The sequence below is a fragment of the Crocodylus siamensis genome, chromosome 10, assembly GCF_052110815.1.
Source record: "Crocodylus siamensis isolate JL-2025a chromosome 10, ASM5211081v1, whole genome shotgun sequence".
NCBI classification, from domain to species: Eukaryota; Metazoa; Chordata; order Crocodylia; family Crocodylidae; genus Crocodylus; species Crocodylus siamensis.
The window spans coordinates 37,624,623-37,643,197 of NC_143404.1; the positions used below are offsets into that span (position 1 = coordinate 37,624,623).

General features: G+C 44.4%; 1 protein-coding gene across 5 annotated transcripts in view; it reads left to right on the plus strand.

Annotated features, from left to right (window-relative positions):
• LOC149856453 (protocadherin alpha-C2-like) overlaps positions 1 to 14,925 on the plus strand; it is a 257,433-nt gene extending 242,508 nt beyond the window's left edge. For 3 of the 5 annotated variants that reach the window (XM_090064332.1, XM_090064329.1, XM_090064328.1), the window contains exons 4-5: positions 13,435 to 13,741; positions 13,975 to 14,925. In XM_090064332.1, the coding sequence (XP_089920458.1) occupies positions 13,435 to 13,741; positions 13,975 to 13,981 (314 nt within the window). In that variant the 3' untranslated portion in view covers positions 13,982 to 14,925. The remainder of the gene's footprint in view (positions 1 to 13,434; positions 13,742 to 13,974) is intronic. The other 2 variants (XR_016444403.1, XM_090064330.1) reach the window with 1 other exon arrangement.
• The last annotated feature ends 3,650 nt before the right edge of the window (positions 14,926 to 18,575 follow it).

Below are 18,575 nucleotides of genomic sequence, written 5' to 3' on the forward strand. Positions count from 1 at the left end.
GACACTGTATACCAGTCACTGCAGGGCCTGAAGGCAGAATGTCAGGACCTGGCTGTGCAGGCAAACCAGGCCATGGCTGCCCTTCTGCAAGGGAAGGCTCAGGACCTCCGCAGTGACCCAGTGGTGTCCTGGCCAGAAAAACTCCAGTGCCCATCTCTGGAGCCCTGCCAGGACCTCATGGGGCACAGGCAGGGTCCCAGAAGCTCCTGAGAGCAAGTAGCCCTGAGCTTGAGCTTGCTAGGGCAGCTTTTTTTACTGATGGCCCCAAGCTCTAGCTCCCCCTAGCTGCATATCTAGGAGGAGCCAGGAAGGGGTTTTTTTGCCTCACGTGGCACAACTTGCACCACACAAAAGTTCATGTCTGGGGACGTGCACGGAGGCAAAAAGCCCCTGCTCAAATTTGCACCACTTCTATTTGAACTGCTGCAAGTGCATGTGCCTACATGTATGAACATGCCCATAGTGTCTATTGTATGTGTGTATTCTGGTGGCTAGAAAAGTGAAATAATTCAAGGAGTGATATTATGTCCATGATGATCTAGAGATTATGTGCAGGGCAAGGATTTCTTAATGTAATATATATTATTGGACCAAATGCATAGTGGAGTTAGACAAGCTTTCAAATGCAAAACATTCTTTGTCAGGTCATCCTGAATTACTTCAAAGTATTTCAACAGCATTTTTAAAAAACTGATTTAAGCAACAGAAGATTTTGTTGAAAGCTTTATTTGAATTACTTCTTGAATCCATAAGCCACCAAAATCCTTTCAGGCAAGGAAAAAATGATGAATAGGAAGGGGTGGGATGGAATGGAAGCAAGCTGCTGTCTCAGCTAAGTGTGTCATATAGTTAGGGACCTACCAAATTCAGCATGGCTGCCCCGATTTCATGGGCAGAACTTGGGGCCTAGCAGTGATTTCATGGGTAGAGCACAGCATCCCACCCCCATGCCTCTGATAGACTGAAGGGCCGTGATGGCTTCAGCACTAATTGGCTGAAAGTGCTGCCTGTCTTGTGCTCCGACCCCTCTCTGCTCATTGGGGGTGGGGCCACTTGACAGGTAGCCCTTGCAGCCAATCAGTAGTGAGGGCTGGGGCAGCAGCCTTCTTGTGAGCAGCCCTTCCAGTGGGCAGACTCCCCTCCCTGATTCCCCACCCTGCCAGGCTGCTACAGCACCCTGAGGACTGCTGTTTCTCTCTGGAGAGTGAGAATTTTCTTTTCAGTAAGTTTTTTTTTTCTGTGGATTTGTAGATTTCATGGGCATTGCCAGGTTTTGTGAAATCTGTGAAATTGCAATTTCAGTAGGTGCCTACATATAGTCACAAATGACTCTGCAGGGACATAGAGCTGCACAAAAACGCCTCTGCCCTTGCTTCCTTCAGCAGGGGCACATGTAACTCTGCCCACTTCTAAAAAAAATTCTCTAAGCAGAAGCACTGGAAGGAGAGATAAAACACTATGCTCATAATACAGGGACAGTTTTCGTTATATAGAATGAGTGCCACCTGTTCCTAGTAAACACCACATTGTAGCTTTTGGGCTATGTAGGAATTGCAACAGTGTGCACAGTTCCCCAATAAAATGCCAGTGAGATAAAATCCCTGCTTTCTTTGACCACTTTTAATGGATTATTGAGTTCTTGGCTGAGTGACATAATTTTTTGTGTTCTTTGAATAGGCATTATATCCTACACTTAGAAGAAATCTCAGTTCCAGACTATTTTTACCTGTCACACTGTGTTTCAGCTTTGTTTAACTTGCATATAATTTGAAATGGATTGCAAGGCAATGAAACCCAATTCCTCAGTTGAATGAATTCACAAATATTGCCTTCCAAAAGACAACCCTGTAAATCTGGGTAATGGGCATTTATTAGAGTCTTTTATCCAAAGACTGCCAAACCCACAAACTATTCAGGTGTCTGTATTCTCATCACTGAAATGCAGCCTCTTTGGAGTGGGATGAAACTGGTTTTTAAATAATGCAAACTTCTACAGAGCAGTTCAAACCAGAAAGTAACCACGTCCCTATTGAATTAAAAAACTGAAGCAGGAATTACAGGCTGCAGAAAATTACCCTATTGTAGTGTCTAATTCCAATTCTTCTTACAAATAATTATGCAAAAATTTTAATGAAGGTCACTGTTCAAGATTTTGGTTTTATATTTTATATTTGAAAGTACTCTGGTATGTTCACAGGTACAGTATCCCCTAAAGCCATGTGGAAACATGGTTCAGCACTAAGGGTGTGTGTACACATGCATTAGATCCAGGAGCAGTTTACTCGCAAGTAAACTACTCATAAGTAAATGCTCCAAGGCAGACACCTACACATGTAGGGAAATGGGAGCGGATTTGCTGCTAATGGCAACAAACTGCTCTTGCTTCCTGGGGCCCTGCAATGGGCCCCTGATGCCACGAGGGGGAGCTCTAGGCTCTCCCTGGGTGCTAGCCCAGGGGCTCGCATGGAGCGCTGGGCCAGGAAGCAGCTGTCTCCTGGCCAGAGCTGGGATGTTGCTCCCTGAGTTCCAGCCTGCAAGGGGCTGGGGGGGAACAGGAGGAGGATGGTCAGGCAGGGGGTACCATATGCATGTACACATGCATATGGCTACCAGGCAGTCTGGAGAGCAGCTTCTGTAGCTCCCGACAGGTAAGTTGGTGTGGGAGGAGGAAATTGAGGCCCCCATAGTGAGGGAGGGAGTTGGGCAGGGCTGGGGCTGGGGCTGGGGCTGTTGCCTAGCTGATGTGGAGCATGGGGCCTGGGGCCATGTGTAACTATAGGTCCCAGATGGGGAGCAGGACAGGATGGCAGGTGGCTTATCCAAGGGTTGCGGGGAGGGGTAGGCACCCTGCTACTGCATGCACTCCTGTGGGGCATATACTCCCTAGATTTCTGTATGGGGAAGCTGCAGGCTCTCTGCTGCGGGCTCAGGCTCCCTGCCCTGCTGTCCTCCCCCCAGGGCCTCCACAGCTGGTTGAGCATGGCAGGGATGTTTGATGCCACTGCTGCAAGCCCCACACTGCCATTGTGATGTGCCCCCCTGCCTGCCCAACAATAGCAGGGGTGGTGGCATGGAGTTGTGCCCATTGCTGCCACCACATGGCCAGGGGGCACCTTGCTAAGCCAGTGCAGGGTTCACAACAGTGGCACTGAGCTTCCCCACCCAGCCCTGCTCTGCCCTGGGTCTCACCTGCTGGGCCACCGAGGCTCTGGGGAAGGGGGGTGGGCAGCAGGGTGAGGAGCCCTGAGCCCACAGAAGGCAGCCCACACCTGCCCCCACCACAGACTCCACTCTGGATACGCTCCCCATGGGAGAGGGGGAGCCAGGCTCCATGCTCCACCCCCTGCTCAGTTCACACCAGCCGCTGCCTCCTGTGAGTGGCAGCCAGGGTTCAGGTGCTGCTGCAGGGGACAGGGAACTGTGGACCTGGGTCCCTGGCCCCATAGCCCTGGCAGCTGGGAGTCCCCTCTGGCAGAGCTGGAAGGGGTGGGGGCTGCAGGTGGGGACTGGGGGGCACTGGTAAGGCTGGGGGATGTGGGTGGGGAGTGAGGGGCACTAGTAGGGCTAGTGGGGCTGTGGCTTGGGAGCAAGGAGCAATGGCATGGGCAGGTCACTGGCATATCAGAGCTGCTCAGTGCCACAAAGCAGTGGGTGGGGCAGGGGGTACAGCTGTGGTTGGATCTGTGTCCTGATGAGCAAAAAGGGCAGGGAAAACTCTTATTTTCCATGATAAAAAGCCCAAAGTCAACGGCTAAAATTTATTTAGAATTTATTTTACTATAGTGATTGAGGCATTGTTAGGCTTCTAAGTTGTTTTAAAATTTAAATATATAAATAAAACATTGTATTCAACTGATAGATACACACACATATATATATAATGGTGTTTCATTTTAATCACAGATTTTGGGGTCTTTAATCAGAGAATTTGTGACTTTTATCAGAGATTTTTAGATTTTTAAACAGAGAAAACCAGGATCCCTGATCAGGTCTGAGGAGCAAAACCCAACACAGCACAGAATAGTTGATAAGAGGGGGAAGAGAAATTCCCAGGGATAGCAAACAAACAATTAACATTAAAATCTAATTCAAAACAGGGCACTGACCTGCTTGCACAAATTCATTCACCAGAAGTCAGTAACATACATCACAAATCCATCTGACATAATGTAACCCAGTTCCACAAACCTACAATAACTCTCCTAAAATGTCAGGACAAAAACTAAGGGAGTGATTCCATTTGTCTGTGTTTATCCCAGTCTTTGAATATGCTTTGTTGCCGTTAGTCATTAAGCATATTAATACACTAAAATACTCTCTAAGCCAGAGGAAACTAAGGATCTCCCAGCTGTCAAAAGAAGTGACATGCAAGGAAAGGATACAGTCAGAACACAATGAGTTAATAAACGTAATTTCCTAGATGTAGGGCTGCAGCAGCCTTTTCAGGAAATTTCACTTCTGCTTGATTCACCTGATAACAACTGAATTATCTGTCAGGTTGAAAGGCCACAGTTCAGCTGTACCAACATCGCATTTTCAGACATTTCAGATCAGAGCTCAATGTCAGTTTTATCCTTGTTTTCTAAAGCTTCCATAAAAAGTCCTTATTTTCTTTTAATCAACAAGCATTGAACACATTTTCCACATCGATGCAGCGTTATATATAACAAGATTAGTTGTGCTGTCCTTGCATTTTTTCTAGATTCTAATAAATGCTTTCAAGCTGCTTAAAAGTGCCTAAAACCCCTAACAATATTTTTCACACTTAATTTTGAGCATTACATTCCTTTTCCCTACAGCTACTCAGGATCTTGTCAGAAATCTAAACAAAGAAATGCCGGCCCAGCTGCTTCTTAGCAATAGTTAAGTGTTATTTGAAGTGGATTTGGTTCAGTAGACAGTGCTCGCTTGTCTTGTTCTCAAAGAATCAAGCAGACCATGTGTTCAGTGACCAAATCATTCCTTGTTAAAATGAGTACATAAAACGGAAACCAAAATGCAGGTTGTACCCATTGCTCCTTGATGCTACATGTGAATACTTGTATTCTAAAATGGAGGGTAAACTTTTGACCTGTTCAGCAGCCTCCCACATGTTCCCACAGAAGGGCAAACTTCTCAGCAAAGCTCTGACCTAAAATAGATTTTGTAAAGGGTTTAGTGCCTAAAAACAAGGTTTAGCTGGACTTCAGTGACAAAATCCAAATTGGCACCTTAAGTGCCTCTAATTTAAACTTCAGCATGAAAAAAAATAGGTGGCTGGCCTCTGAGGAAATGATTCAAAGAAACAGGTTAGGTGCATCAACCAGCCTGAAGTTTCTTGTTCTCCAGTGTCTCCGAGGCTTCACTGGAATGGACTGTCACAGAATCATGGAGAAGTAGGACTGGAAAGGACCTCCAGAGGTCATTTAATCCAACCCCCTGCCAGAGGCAGGATCATCCCTACTCAGACCATCCTATACACACCATAATCTAAATCCTACATAAGACTACCATCAACCCTGACTCAGCATAGATCTAACACCCTAACCTGCCATAGGTAAAACAGGGGATCCATGGCAGCCAACATCCTGCTTCCATGAAATATGAGGAGACCACTGGTAGAGGGCCATGCCCCCTGCTACAGACAGTGTGACCATGGGGTAAAATTCCTTCCTGACCCCAAATATGTCAGTTGGTCTGACCCTGAGCAGAGGGGCAAGAACCCTTGCCAGGAATCCTCAGCTTTGATCCCATCAGGAGCATTTGCACACCCAATCAAAGTCCCCAGCCTTGGCTATAGTCAACATCAAATGCCTCTGAGGAAGGCTTAAAAACACCCTGACACATGTAGCAGACATGGAGGATGGGGGGCAACTGGCAGAATTCAGAAATATAGGAAATACCTATAGTAGAACATAATCATAGCTGCACCTAGATCATCCCTGACCAGTGTCTGTCCAACCTCTTCTTGAACACCTCCAGTGATGGAGAGTCCACAGCTTCTCTAAGCAATCTATTCCACTGCCATGCAGTCATCCCATACCTGAAAAATTAGTTCTGAATTGGCACCACGCAGTGTCCTGCTGGTCAGCTGATTGGCCATAGACTGGTCCTGCCTGTTTCTGCAGCCTACCTCTGGAAATGGAAGAAGACTAGTTTTCTTCACATGGCATTGTGCCAAGGTTAATTAGCTTTGCCTCTCAGCACTGCAGAAATATAACAATACTAACTCTGCTAATGAGCATACTAGCAGATTAATTATCCTAACTACAAGATCACACTATGGTGCCTATACTAATAGAATCTGGGAGTAGTATGCATCACCTCTTGGTTCCAGAGGTCTGTGGAGCATCCAGAATTATGTCCTGATTTTTCCTTCCCGTAAGTTTGTTACTTTTGATCCCTTCTACTGGTCTTAGGATCATGGGAGAAACAGGGGGACAAGCTGAGCTGCAAAACACAACCTCATGTCTCCCATGTTCCCATTTGCCTGCAAGATACAGTGCTGCTCAAGTGTGGGAATGGTTGGTGTGGGGATTGCCAGGGCAGAGGTGGAAGGGGTGTATGGGGAACAGCAGCAGGAAAAGGAGTCCCCAGAAGAGCAGCCAAGCTGATGCTTGTCTTCAGGTCACTGGGGTGAGCATGGGGTGACTGGGCTGCAGGAGGAGTGAGTGCTTACTTCCTCACACAGGAGCCTGGCACTGCAACACCTTTAAGAGACTCTAATGGCACCCCAGGGTGGGGCAACACACCAGTTGAGAATCACTGCTCTAGCAGGTGATTTAGTGATCCCAGGTGCTGGGACAGGCATCTCCAGGCATATCTATGTGAGATGCTTTACTGTGCGGTAGAATTAATTACTGCTTAAGAAGCATCTGTGTGTACAGGTGCAGATGCTTACTCCACAGTAACTGGCTCTAATCGTGAGTAAATTTGCTACCTGCAAATGCAAGTTGGAAATTTACTCAAGATTACTTACTGATGTCACATGTAGATACCTGACTGGAAGCAAAGTACTCCCAGTCAGCTGGGCAGCCAGGGGTGGGAGATTGCTCCCTGTCCCCAGGAGCTGCCTGATGCCAGGGTGGGACTCTGCCACCAGAGCCTGGGTGGGGACTTTGTCCCCCTCACCTGGCAGCAAGGAGCTCCCAGCCCCACTTCATGATTGCAGGGCTGGGAGATTCTTATCTCCCAGTGTCAGCTCCATGGTCATGGGGCCAGAACTGAGGAATTCTTTTCTCACATCCTGAGCCCTGTAGTCACAGGGTGAAGGCTGGGAGATCCTTCTCTCCCAGCGCCAGATCCATGGTTGTGGGGCCAGCACTGGGAGAAATCCATCTCTCCCAGCGGCAGCTCTAAGGTCACAGGGCTGGCACTGGGAGAATCTTCAGGGCAGCAGAGGCCGTTTTCAGGGCTGCAGGGAGCAGAAGCAATCTGCTGCTAGGAGCAGCAAATCTGTTTCCATGTCCCTGTACATTTGGACATGTTCCTGGGAAAATTTACTCTTAAGTAGTTTACTTAAGAGTAAACTACTTCCAGATTATTTGCACATGTAGACGCCCCCTCCTAGTATTAGCTCTGCGCTCTGTGTCTCCTGTTGGCTATCTGAACAGGGAGAATGCTCCATGGGTAGATCTAGAATTTTGAAAACAAGGGTGCAGATGGTGAAATGCATCATCATATATAAAATGACATATACTTTTCTCCAGTTACAAATAAAACAGAATCTTCATTGGAATGAGTTAAAACAATCTGCAGGGCTGTGAAGTAGGAGCTCAATTACCAGGAGAAGCTAACAGAGAGCTGAACTGCAGAACAAAGGATAGTTTGATTGGTGGAACATCAAGACCATCAGAAAGAAGAGAGGGTCATTAACACCTGTGGAATGAAGACTAGAAGGGATCAAATAGATTATAATGAGTCATCAAGTCAGTTGATTCCATCAGCACTGCCTAACTAGAAATGCTGCTGCCACTGCCGGGCAGTTGTTTTTAAACTCTTGGTGGACTAGGAATCAAAAGGAGGTGATAGTGTTTCAATGCAGCCCCTTGGATTCACCTCTGGATAGCTCCTCAGGTATCTTAGGCCCTGGACTGAGGGCTGCACATAAGGTGCCACCATCTCTTAGAATTCAGAGTTTTCATTGTGGGTAAGTGCATAATCAAGAATTGTCACCCACTTTGTGTATAACTGCCTAGTGGTTAAAGTACTCTCTCAAAAAGTAGTAGACCTGAATTGTATGCCTTCCTCAGCCTGAGAGAATTCAAGCTCACATTTGCTACTTCACGGACAGTGTCCTAACCACCATAGCCATATACCTGTTGAGACTAGAGAAGAATGCAGAAGTCATGGATGGGCAGAAGGCAAGCACAAAATGAGACTGTGACTAGTCTAAAGATGTAAGCACTCTGTAGGTGGTCCAGTCTCTGGTCGTCAGAATTTTTTTTCTTTTCCAATGACCTTCTAGGGGAAAATACATAAACAGACCTGAGAAAAGAGACCAGAAGCCAGATCTTCCAGATACATGCCCTACATGCTAGGCTCCAAAGTCATATTTTCTTTTGCTTGCAGTTTTTCTGGACCCATGACTCTTGCACTCTTGGCTATCCAATAACCCCATTGCACCCAGAATCTTCTATACCATAGTCGGAAACAGAAGTTGTTGATTTGAATCACATTAGACTGAGGAGTGTACAATTGCTTAAGTTTAGGCATCTAGACATATCTGCAGTCCAAATGGTGAGACTGAATAAATATAGATGTCTTATGAGCATTCTAAGCACTGGAACATGGGTATCTGAGATTGCTTTGTGTGACTTAAGTGCCTAAATGCTGCACTGAAGTTCTACTTAAGTACCTATTTTACTAATCTGGATCTGGCTGTGAGTACTGAAGTCCAAAACTGTGATTGAAGAAACCTCTGCTCACTGCCTATCCCTGAAAGTTCCTAAATTCACTAGGTACCTTCATGTTTGAGCAACAAATTCCCTAGAGTTCTATTTTTCTGCATGCCCTGAGCTACCTCATTCTGAGTATCTCAGCACCCAGCTTCTTCCTAGGCCTATCAGGATCCAAAAAGTAGGCAGAACTGTATCTACCTTCCTTGAGGGTCCCAACCTGATAAATATACTCTGGGCACACTTTACACATACTGTCAGGATTGGACCTCTCATACAGCTATGGCCACAACCCATTTAAAAAAGGCCTGGTGGATCTGCTGTTGCTACTCATGTTTTATATAATAGCCAAGTAGTTAAAGCACTCACCCAGATCTAGGTTCAATGCCTTTCTCTGCTTGTGGGAGTTCAAAAGCACTTCCCCCAAAAGAGTATCCTAAACATCTAGCTATAGGCTAAGCTGTGAAGGGGTACTTTCCATGCCCCTCAGTAAGATTGTGCCACTGTACAAAAAAAAGAAAGAGCACAAGAGAGTACAGGCATCTTTATCCTAGTGGTATGGCACTCAATAAGGAGGGGGAATCCTTAACTTTGCACACAGCCTGGGGAGCCAAGGGGGAGGGGGCATTCTCCCCTCTCAGCTCCATCGCGCCACACCCCTGGATAAGCTGTTGGATTCTGATTGCCCTATGACCCAGCCTGGCCGGAGTCCCATTCACGGTGAATCAGGCCCCGGCCAGGCCAGATCGTGGGACAATCAGAGCCCAGTGGTTCCTACAGACAACCAGTACTGGCCAGACAAAGGGGGGAGAGGGGGAACATGTGGTCCCCTGATCTTTGCACTGGACAAGGGTGGGCTGCAGCTGCAAGCTGCACTCTGCTTCTTGTCTCTGCACCTCAGTACCATTCCTTTGAAAGCCGCATGGCATGGTGCCTTGCTGCTGGGCCACCCAGTGGCAGGACGCCCATGGCAGTGCCCGCCACTTTCGAAGCAGTGGGAGCAGGGAGGCACAGAGGCAAGGAGCCCTCTGGCCTGGCAGTGTAACTGAGGCTGGCCCTCCTCTGGCCCCCGGCTCTGGACCCCCAGTGCATGGCTGGGGCTCGGGCTAGGGTGGGGAAGCAGCCGGGGCCAATGCAGCTGAGGCCAGGGTCTGGGGGCCAGGAGGCAGCCAGGGCTGGTGCAGCCAGGGACAGGAGGCAGCCGGGGGAGAGCACACCCAGGGTTGGGGACCACCAGGGCTGAGTCCAGTGCAGCCGGGGTCAGGGGCTGGGGCCACTGGGGCTGGTAGGCAGCTGGGGCCGGCACTGCACGGCACCAGGCAATGCTGCTCCTCCCTGTGGCTCTTTCTCCTCCCCCTGTGGACTTTCCCATGGTGGGGGGTATGCACATGCATATACGTGTTTAGCCCTGCCCCCCCATTTTTTTTTCTTCTTCTGCCTATGTTCTCCCTAACCACAGCCATGCCTTCTCTTATACTCTTTTTTCCTCATACCATGAATCTTTCATTTTGTTTCTGCAGTGGTCCATCTTCCATGGGAAAGGTGGGAACTGCTTTCACCCAGCCAGCCTATAGCCTAGTGGTTAGGGCACTCTGCAAGAACAAATAAGTTTGAAATCCCCTCAGAAAGGCTGGGATTCCAGGTCTCCAATTTTCTAGACAAACGTTTTAATTGCTAGGCTATTATATAAAAGTGGGCACCACTGCCTCTTGTGTTTAAAAATAATAGTGAACCCTGCTCAGCTTCTCTAACAAACAGTTGTAGAAACTTCTTTTACTTGTGGCAAGTTTTCCAATTGTTCATATCCCTAGGATGCATCTACACAAGATGTTTTACTGCAAAGTAGCATAGTTTATGCACAGTAAGCATGTGCTCAGTAATATGAGTAAATTTGCTACCTGCAAATGCAACTAGCAAATTTACTCACAATTATTAACTGCAGTAGTGCTCGTGTAGATGCCTGACTGGGAACAAATCTGCTTCCTGTCTGCCAGCCACCATGGGGTGGGAGTTTTCTCCCTGTCCCCAGGAGCTACCTGCTGTTTGGGCGGGCTCCACCACCAGAACCCAGGCAGGGACTATGTGCACCTGCTTTGGCAGCAGGGAGATCCAAGCCCCCTGCTCTGAAATCATAATTGGGGAACGAGGGCTGGGAGATCCTTATCTCTGAGCTCTGGCTCCATGGCTGTGACCACAGAGCCCATGCTGGGAGCTCCCTGCTAGTGGGGCCTGGGGAGCCTGTTTCCTACCCAGCTCCACAGTCATGGAGCTGAGCAGGGAACAGGCTCTCCAGTCTGCCCCATAATCGGGGCAGGGGTCTGGGATCTGGCTCTGCCCTATGATTGTTTCCAAGTCCCCTGCCCCAACCAGGGAGCCAGGTCTGGGAGCTCTCTGCTGCTGGGGCAGGGGGACATTGTTCCCATTCTGGCAGCAGGCACAGAGAACTCTTCCAGCCTGCAAGGGGAAACCTGCCTTAACCTTCACTTTTCTCCTTTAAAAGAGAAAATCCAGGTTTTTCGTCTTAAAATGAGAAAATCTGGGTTTTACCATGTTTTTCTGTTATGAACAGAGAACCCAGATCCCTGCTGATGAGGAATATCTTGCATATGAAAGGCCTGTCTATCTCAAATATGCAGTTAGTCCAATGAAAGATACCACCATAAGAAACCCTTACCTTTTGCATAGTTCCTGGACCATCATGGCTACACCACTATCATTTGAGTGCTACACATGCATGTGTTCATTTGGTATGTCTGGTAAATGTTTCCAGGCAAGACAGGAGAAACATTTATAGTGTGATAAGGGATCTTAAATAAAAACATGCTGTCCATATGGTGAGATCTTTGAACAACATAATGCCAGCATAAAGTCCTCTTTCCCTATCCCTGCTATAGGGTCAGGATGACAGGAGGTGAAAAGGCAGAGTGGTCCAGCTGTTCTGTGCTGGTGTAATGGTCAATGGAGGATCTTTGCAAGTCAGCACACTACAAATCACCTTTAGGACTATTTTTCTTGCGCTGATACAGGACCCTGACCCTGTGGTACCAAAGTGGTTTGAGATCACATCCCACTTCACCCATTCCTGTGCCAAATACAGGAGTCAGCATTGTTTGGAAGGCGTGATAGATGGAGACTATTGGGAAGGAGAACACTCTTCTTTGTCAAATTAAACTTAGTTTCTTGTCTAGATCATGTAAGTTTCCATTTTCTATATTACAGAAGAGATTGGATCAATTCATAATTTGGAAATTGTCCAAGACACCTAGGTTTTAGTTCTTTCTTTATTATTTATTTATTTGGGTTAATTTATGATTTCATGGAAGTGAAGGGGAAAGACCTTGCCAGTATAGTGACATTTAAAAAAATTACAGATGTCAGAAGTTAACATTTCTTTACAGCCATGCACAAACTCCAGGACAATACTTGATTTTCTATTTTTTGATTATATATTGCATACTGAAAACAATAACTCTTCCCTGACCACCTATTGCACAAATGTCATTAGAAACATCTCTAAAGCACTAAGCTGGGAAATCTTACAGGACTTAGAATGTGAAAATATAATATTTGTGTAAAAGCAAATATCAAGAATCACACTTAGCAGAGATATGTATGCATGCACCCAGGTTTAAAGAGACTATGTCAACTGGCAAAGTGTATTCTTTATATTTGAAAAAAGAAAATACTTATCTTAAATTCATGAAAATTAGGTTCAAGATGTCTGGCTTATTAAGTCTGCTTGATTCCTTCTGCACCTTAGAAATTGTGGAAAAGTTCTAAAACTAGGTCATGGTTATATAGATCTACAAATCTAGCACCACATCTGCTAAGGACCTCCCTAAATACTGGAAGACCTGAAATGTCCACAACATGCTCACACCATAACTTTCTTCTATTTTTATTTAGAAATCAGCAGCTTCAGTAATATGAAGATCTACATATTATTCAAAATGCCCAAATGTAATCACCAAAATCTGATGTTGTGATGATACAATAAAAACCCACATAAGGAGCTCTCTGAAATTTTCTGAAATATTTATTTTCCTTTCTAAATCACCTTTGCCGTTTCATCCCAGACTTGGTACTGATCATGCCCTTCAATTCTTAACTTTCCTTTCCAGTTCTTAGCCTATAAAGACTTTCACTTTTTTCTGAGTCTTTTAGAACAAGAGTTGGCAATTAAGGATACATTGGATCCAGCCCATGGAGCCCCAGCCTTTGAGGCCAGGTCTTCTGAGGAGCTTCAGTAGTAGGGAGCTTTGGCTGGGTAGTAGGGGATGGATTGGAGGGGCTAGTCTGCCTGAGACCAAGTTAGGTAATTTTGGCCCACTGCTCCTGATGCATTGCCAGTCTGTTTTAGAGGAGTAACCTCATTTGTCTTTAAAAGGGAAAAAAGACTGTAATAACCCCACATGTAAACAAAATTATCAGTAACAAGGCCAGATTCTAAGCAGGAATTAAAAATATCCCTTAAAACCATAGCTTGCAAAACTTTCACTAGTATTAGTTAATTAGTCATATTTAATGGTTCATTTTAATGTTGTTTTGACTTTTTCAGAACCTGAGGCAGGAGAAGTATCCCCCCCAGTTGGAGCTGGTGTGAACAGTAACAGTTGGACCTTTAAATTTGGACCAGGCAATCCCAAACAAGGTGGTCCCGGTGAGTTGCCAGACAAATTCATTATCCCGGGATCTCCTGCAATCATCTCCATCCGACAGGAACCACAAAACAGCCAAATTGACAAAAGTGACTTTATAACTTTTGGCAAGAAGGAAGAAACCAAGAAAAAAAAGAAAAAGAAGAAGGGAAACAAGACACAGGAGAAAAAAGAAAAGGGAAACAGCACCACTGACAACAGTGACCAGTGAGGGGTTTATATTCAAAGAATCCACTTAGCCAGTTTTTGTAATAATGGCTGATCTCTCCTATGTAGCAACTCCCAATTTCTTCCTACTGTTAACAAATTTCCTATATGTACAGACTGCAAAAATCAGCAGGAAATTCGCAGTCTCTGTCTAGATTGCTTAACAGATTTTGTCTTAAAAGCTTTATTAAGTCTGGTGTTAACTCTTTTTCTCCACTCTGGCTTGTTTTCAGAATCTAAAAAGCAGACACAAGTTTCCTTTCTCCTACGCCGAAAAGGAGACTCTTCACAATACAGCCAGTGAGAGGTTGGACTCTCTGCACTGTGGTTCCTGTGATCCTGTCTTGATGACACTTACAGGACAAGTTTAAAAGTTTTAATATTGTGCACTCTATATCTGATTGCAAACATTTGTGTGCAGATGTCACCTAGGTGATGCAAGATAAATTATAAGATGCAAGAAGAGCTGGTAAAAAATGAACAAAAAGACATCTAATGAACAATATCATTCAGAGATGTTTGGGCAGGGGAGGAAATATCTTAAAGGAGATTACCAGACTTTTCAAATCTAGAAACCTAACTGGGTAGAATACTTAGTTATTTTCATATATACACTCCAGCAAGGAAAAACTCACATTTACAGCTCTTTAAGATATAAAATATCGCTCTCACTAAGCCATTGAATATACTGTCATTTCAAGCCCTGCATTATCCTGGCAAGGATGTCCCTCAGATTGTTACAAGGGCAGGGTTGACATCTTGGGAATGTAACTGAATGCAATGATTCTTGTATATCCGTTTCCACTCTATTTAATATTATTTTGCACACAATATCTCTGAAAAAGTCAGAGTATTTTCCACAACACATATGCAAAAGTGAGAAAAAAGAAATGTTATCTATGCTATTTGTTATTTGATATATTTATTTATAAAGAAAATATAGCTGTAAATGTTAAAGAATATGATGCCCTTAAACCCAAACAGAAGTCAGTCTAGAGCCATTAGAAATGATAATTGCTGCTATTAAAGTGCTTTAGAGAAATTGCCTGAAACATCTGTATTTTATCGGCCACTTGCCAATCACAGCTTTATTCTGTCAGGTCACTTGGGGGCTGCCTCTTGCATGTATTAATAAATACAATAATATCTTTTTTTTTGCATTAAGCTGCACTTTGAATACACAACATTTGCAAACAAACTTCCCTATTATAAAGAAGCAGAAGTAAACTATTTCTCACACAAGCAGGTTTACTAACCTGCTACCTCTGTGCAGTATCTTGGTGTTATCTCCCACACAACTTCTTTGTTTTCAGTTTTACTTTTCTATGAAGTTATGAACTGCTGACCCTACTAACACTCATTATGTAAAATTCAAGTACTGTATGTATGCTGTATGTTCCTTAAAAATCCTGAAATATTTATTCTGTGCTTGTGTATGTGAATGCCAATGAAACTACTATTAGAGTGGACTTTAAGCTTTGCTGTTGAATGTAAATCCATTATTTCTTTTTTGTACACTTGTGAAAAAGTGGAGTAGTGTTAATTTTTTAAGCCACGGTTGATTATCAGTTTTTGTGTATGAAACACAAGTAAAATAACTTTCTTAAATCAAGAATCAGTGAATTAATGGGTTTATTTATGGATAATTATGAAGCAATTGTATATTGCTAAAATTAAGAGGACAGTTGGTACAGGGAATCCTCGTACTTACAACACAATTGGTTCCTGAAAACCGCATCTTAAGTCAAAATGTTGTAAATTGGAACTGATTTTCCCATAGGAAACAATGTTATGAATGGGGGGGTTGGTTCCTGAACCAAGGCCCAATACCCAATTTTCACCAAAAATAACCCAAAATTTTGTATTCAGTCAATTATAGATGAGTGATATAGCTACATTAATGCATTTATATTGTAAATAGCAATCATACTGATTTGGAAGAACTTCTTTAAGGTGACTTTGCTGGACTTTTTGAAGGGCTCTTGGTTGGACTTTGTGAAGGGTTCTTGACTGGAGTCTTCTCAGGAGTCTTGGCTGCAGGTTCTTCTGGAGTCTTGTCTGCTTTCTTAAAGAAAGTGTCCAAGGAAGTTTGGACAGATGTTCTCCAGCGAGATGAGCGACGCAGCGAACCTGTTCACTGGTGTGGTGTGGCGTAGCGTTGGATCAAGCATTGTGAAGTCGAAACTGACATCAGAAAGTTGAAACAGGGTGTCAATTTATAAATGTTGTAAGTGTGAAACGTAACTCAAAACGTTGTAAGTCGAGGACTGCCTGTATATTGTTTGTGTCAGTTCAAACTAGTACCAGGATTATTAATATAAGAGAAATGTATATATTTTAAATAGCGTCTTGGTCTTGAAGGAATTGTAAGGCAATTCCCACAACATTTGACATTTAAAGCTCCAGGTATGTGAGATTCCACATGTTTCTTAAAAGTTTCTACAGCTTATTGTAATCACAAATTAGTATGAACATTTTTGGTCCTTGTGATATGGCTGATATGTTCTAAGTTCCCAAATATCTGACAGTTCAGAGCTCGTCAACTAACAGCACCTCAAGCTACAGACAAGCAAAATGCGTGACGTGGGTGACACTGTGTGTGTTAAGGCACAGCAGGGTGAAAGCTGCCGGGATGGTAGCCCCTGCTGTGGCCACAATGTCTGCCAGCTGTCAAGCAGATAGGTGCAGGGTTCTGGGTTCTTGTTGCTCATTAACTCATTAGCACCTACAAAACCACAGACTAAGGAGAGGAAATAATCAATACAGACAATCAGCTGCCCTGAGACAGAGACAGTCAGTTGCACAAGCACCCATGTTATGAGTTTTGCTTGTCTGCAGCTTGAGGTGCAGTTCCCTCCAAACCCCTGCACCTTTCACCTCGAAACTTGGCAGACTTTGTGGCCTCACCAGGGACTATGACCCTTGCAGTTTTCACCCACCTGTGGTGTAATACATACACATGACATCAGTTTTGCTTTCAAAAATATGGGGTGCAGTTCTCCCTGAGCCCCCATACTGATCTTGAAACTTGGCAGACTTCATTCTCTCTGCAGGAGCTACCACCCCCGCAAGTTTCATCCAAATCAGACAAAAAACAAAAAAGTTATAGATATTTCATTGATTTCCCATTATACCCTATGGCAGGATCTCCGAGGCGGCTCCGAAGCTTTTCTGAAGCAGTTCAGAAGCTCCAAACTGCTTGGGAAAGCCTAAAGAAGGCAGTGCTTCGATCCGCAAGTGCCGCTTCGGATGCCAAAGTGTCCGAAGCTTCTCTGGATCTGAAGCACAGTCCAAAACCTTGCACAGCCCTAATGATTATGCAGACACTCACAAAACAGAAGATCCAAGTTATCAGCATCCAGAGGGGATAATACTATCTCTCTCACTTGCTAGCAAGGTGCTCTAACCAGGTCATGGACAAACTTCAGTGCAGAATACTCTTCAGCGCTCTTCTTAAAGCTGGCCACTAAGCAACCAAGAGAGAAGGATATATGAGGCCAAGAGGGAAATATTAGAGCAGCAAAAGAATAGATCAATAAAATGAATACTGGTCTGGAAGGTAGGAGGACCTGAGTTTTGTTTTGGTTTTGAATAATCTATTACAATTTTAACTGATTTTGCCCTCTGAGTAGGTCGCCTCCTTAGAACAATGTCTTCACATAAAATTGACTCCAATTCATAAAGCATGATAAAGGTTTGGACTAGCACTGATCAGAGGTCAGGTTACCATGCTCAACATTTTGGTAAATATTGGATTTTGGGTGTGTACAGAAGTGCTCTTTGCATGTTATACTGTGCTGAAATTTAGAACAATTTTTTATAGCACTCTAAAGTCCTCTTAAATACAGCACAAGTGCAGTGTTTCCTGGGTGGGAGGAAAGCATGGGGGGGGGGGAAGGGTGGTCTTTGAGCCTCCCTGCACTTTCCAAACTAAGAGGCAGGAAGCATTCTGTAGCCTCCTGGGGTTTCTCCACTGGCCAGTAATTTGACCAGCATACAGAAGCTATTTAAAGCACTGTAGGTTTAAAGTGCTGTAAAATACAGCATTCAAATTTAATACATGATGTAACAAGGGTTAATTTAAAGTACTGTACCCATTTGTAAAGTACTGAAAAACAGTGCATTTTGGTTAAGTCACAACAATAAAGTGCTTTAAATGGTACAAAAAGCAACTTCTGTACATACCCTTTATTATTACAAATATCATAACTTTATTTCCAACATGTATAGGTAAAAAAACCCAGTATCTGGGTTTCTTTCTTATCTCATTCCAACATGATCTACAGTTTTGACTTCCATTTCCCAAAACCTAACTGTGAAAAATCATGCTGGGAATGATATTGGGGTGGCTTACAAAGCCCAAACCTCTTCTTCTGTGTGCCTGCAAGGTACAGACTAGGTTTTGCTCTTGGGTTAACTTCTTGCACTAGCAAGTCTATGTTTCTCTAGCTGCTAACCAGGCCTTGCAACTCCACTAGAGGAGGTCTGCCAGCTTATGGACAGCCTTGGTTTGCAAAATATTATAGCTCCTCACCTCCTTAAAAATGAAATACTTGCACCTGTCAGTTCCTCCAGAAATCTGTCTTATCACAGTCAGTGATGTATTAGAAAAGTAATAAGATTAATTACACATGCAAGATAGGTCATATAAGAAAAAAAACCTAATGTTAGATTTGGGAGACAGAATGCATAAGAAACAATGGGAAAATAGCCTGTTTCTCTATTAGAAATAACTTTTGAGAAAGCACCTGCAGCCAGCAATTCTATTCAAATGCCCTCAGCCAGAAGACCTGCCATTTCATGAGGTTAGCCCAGCTTTCCTAAGTCCTGGGAC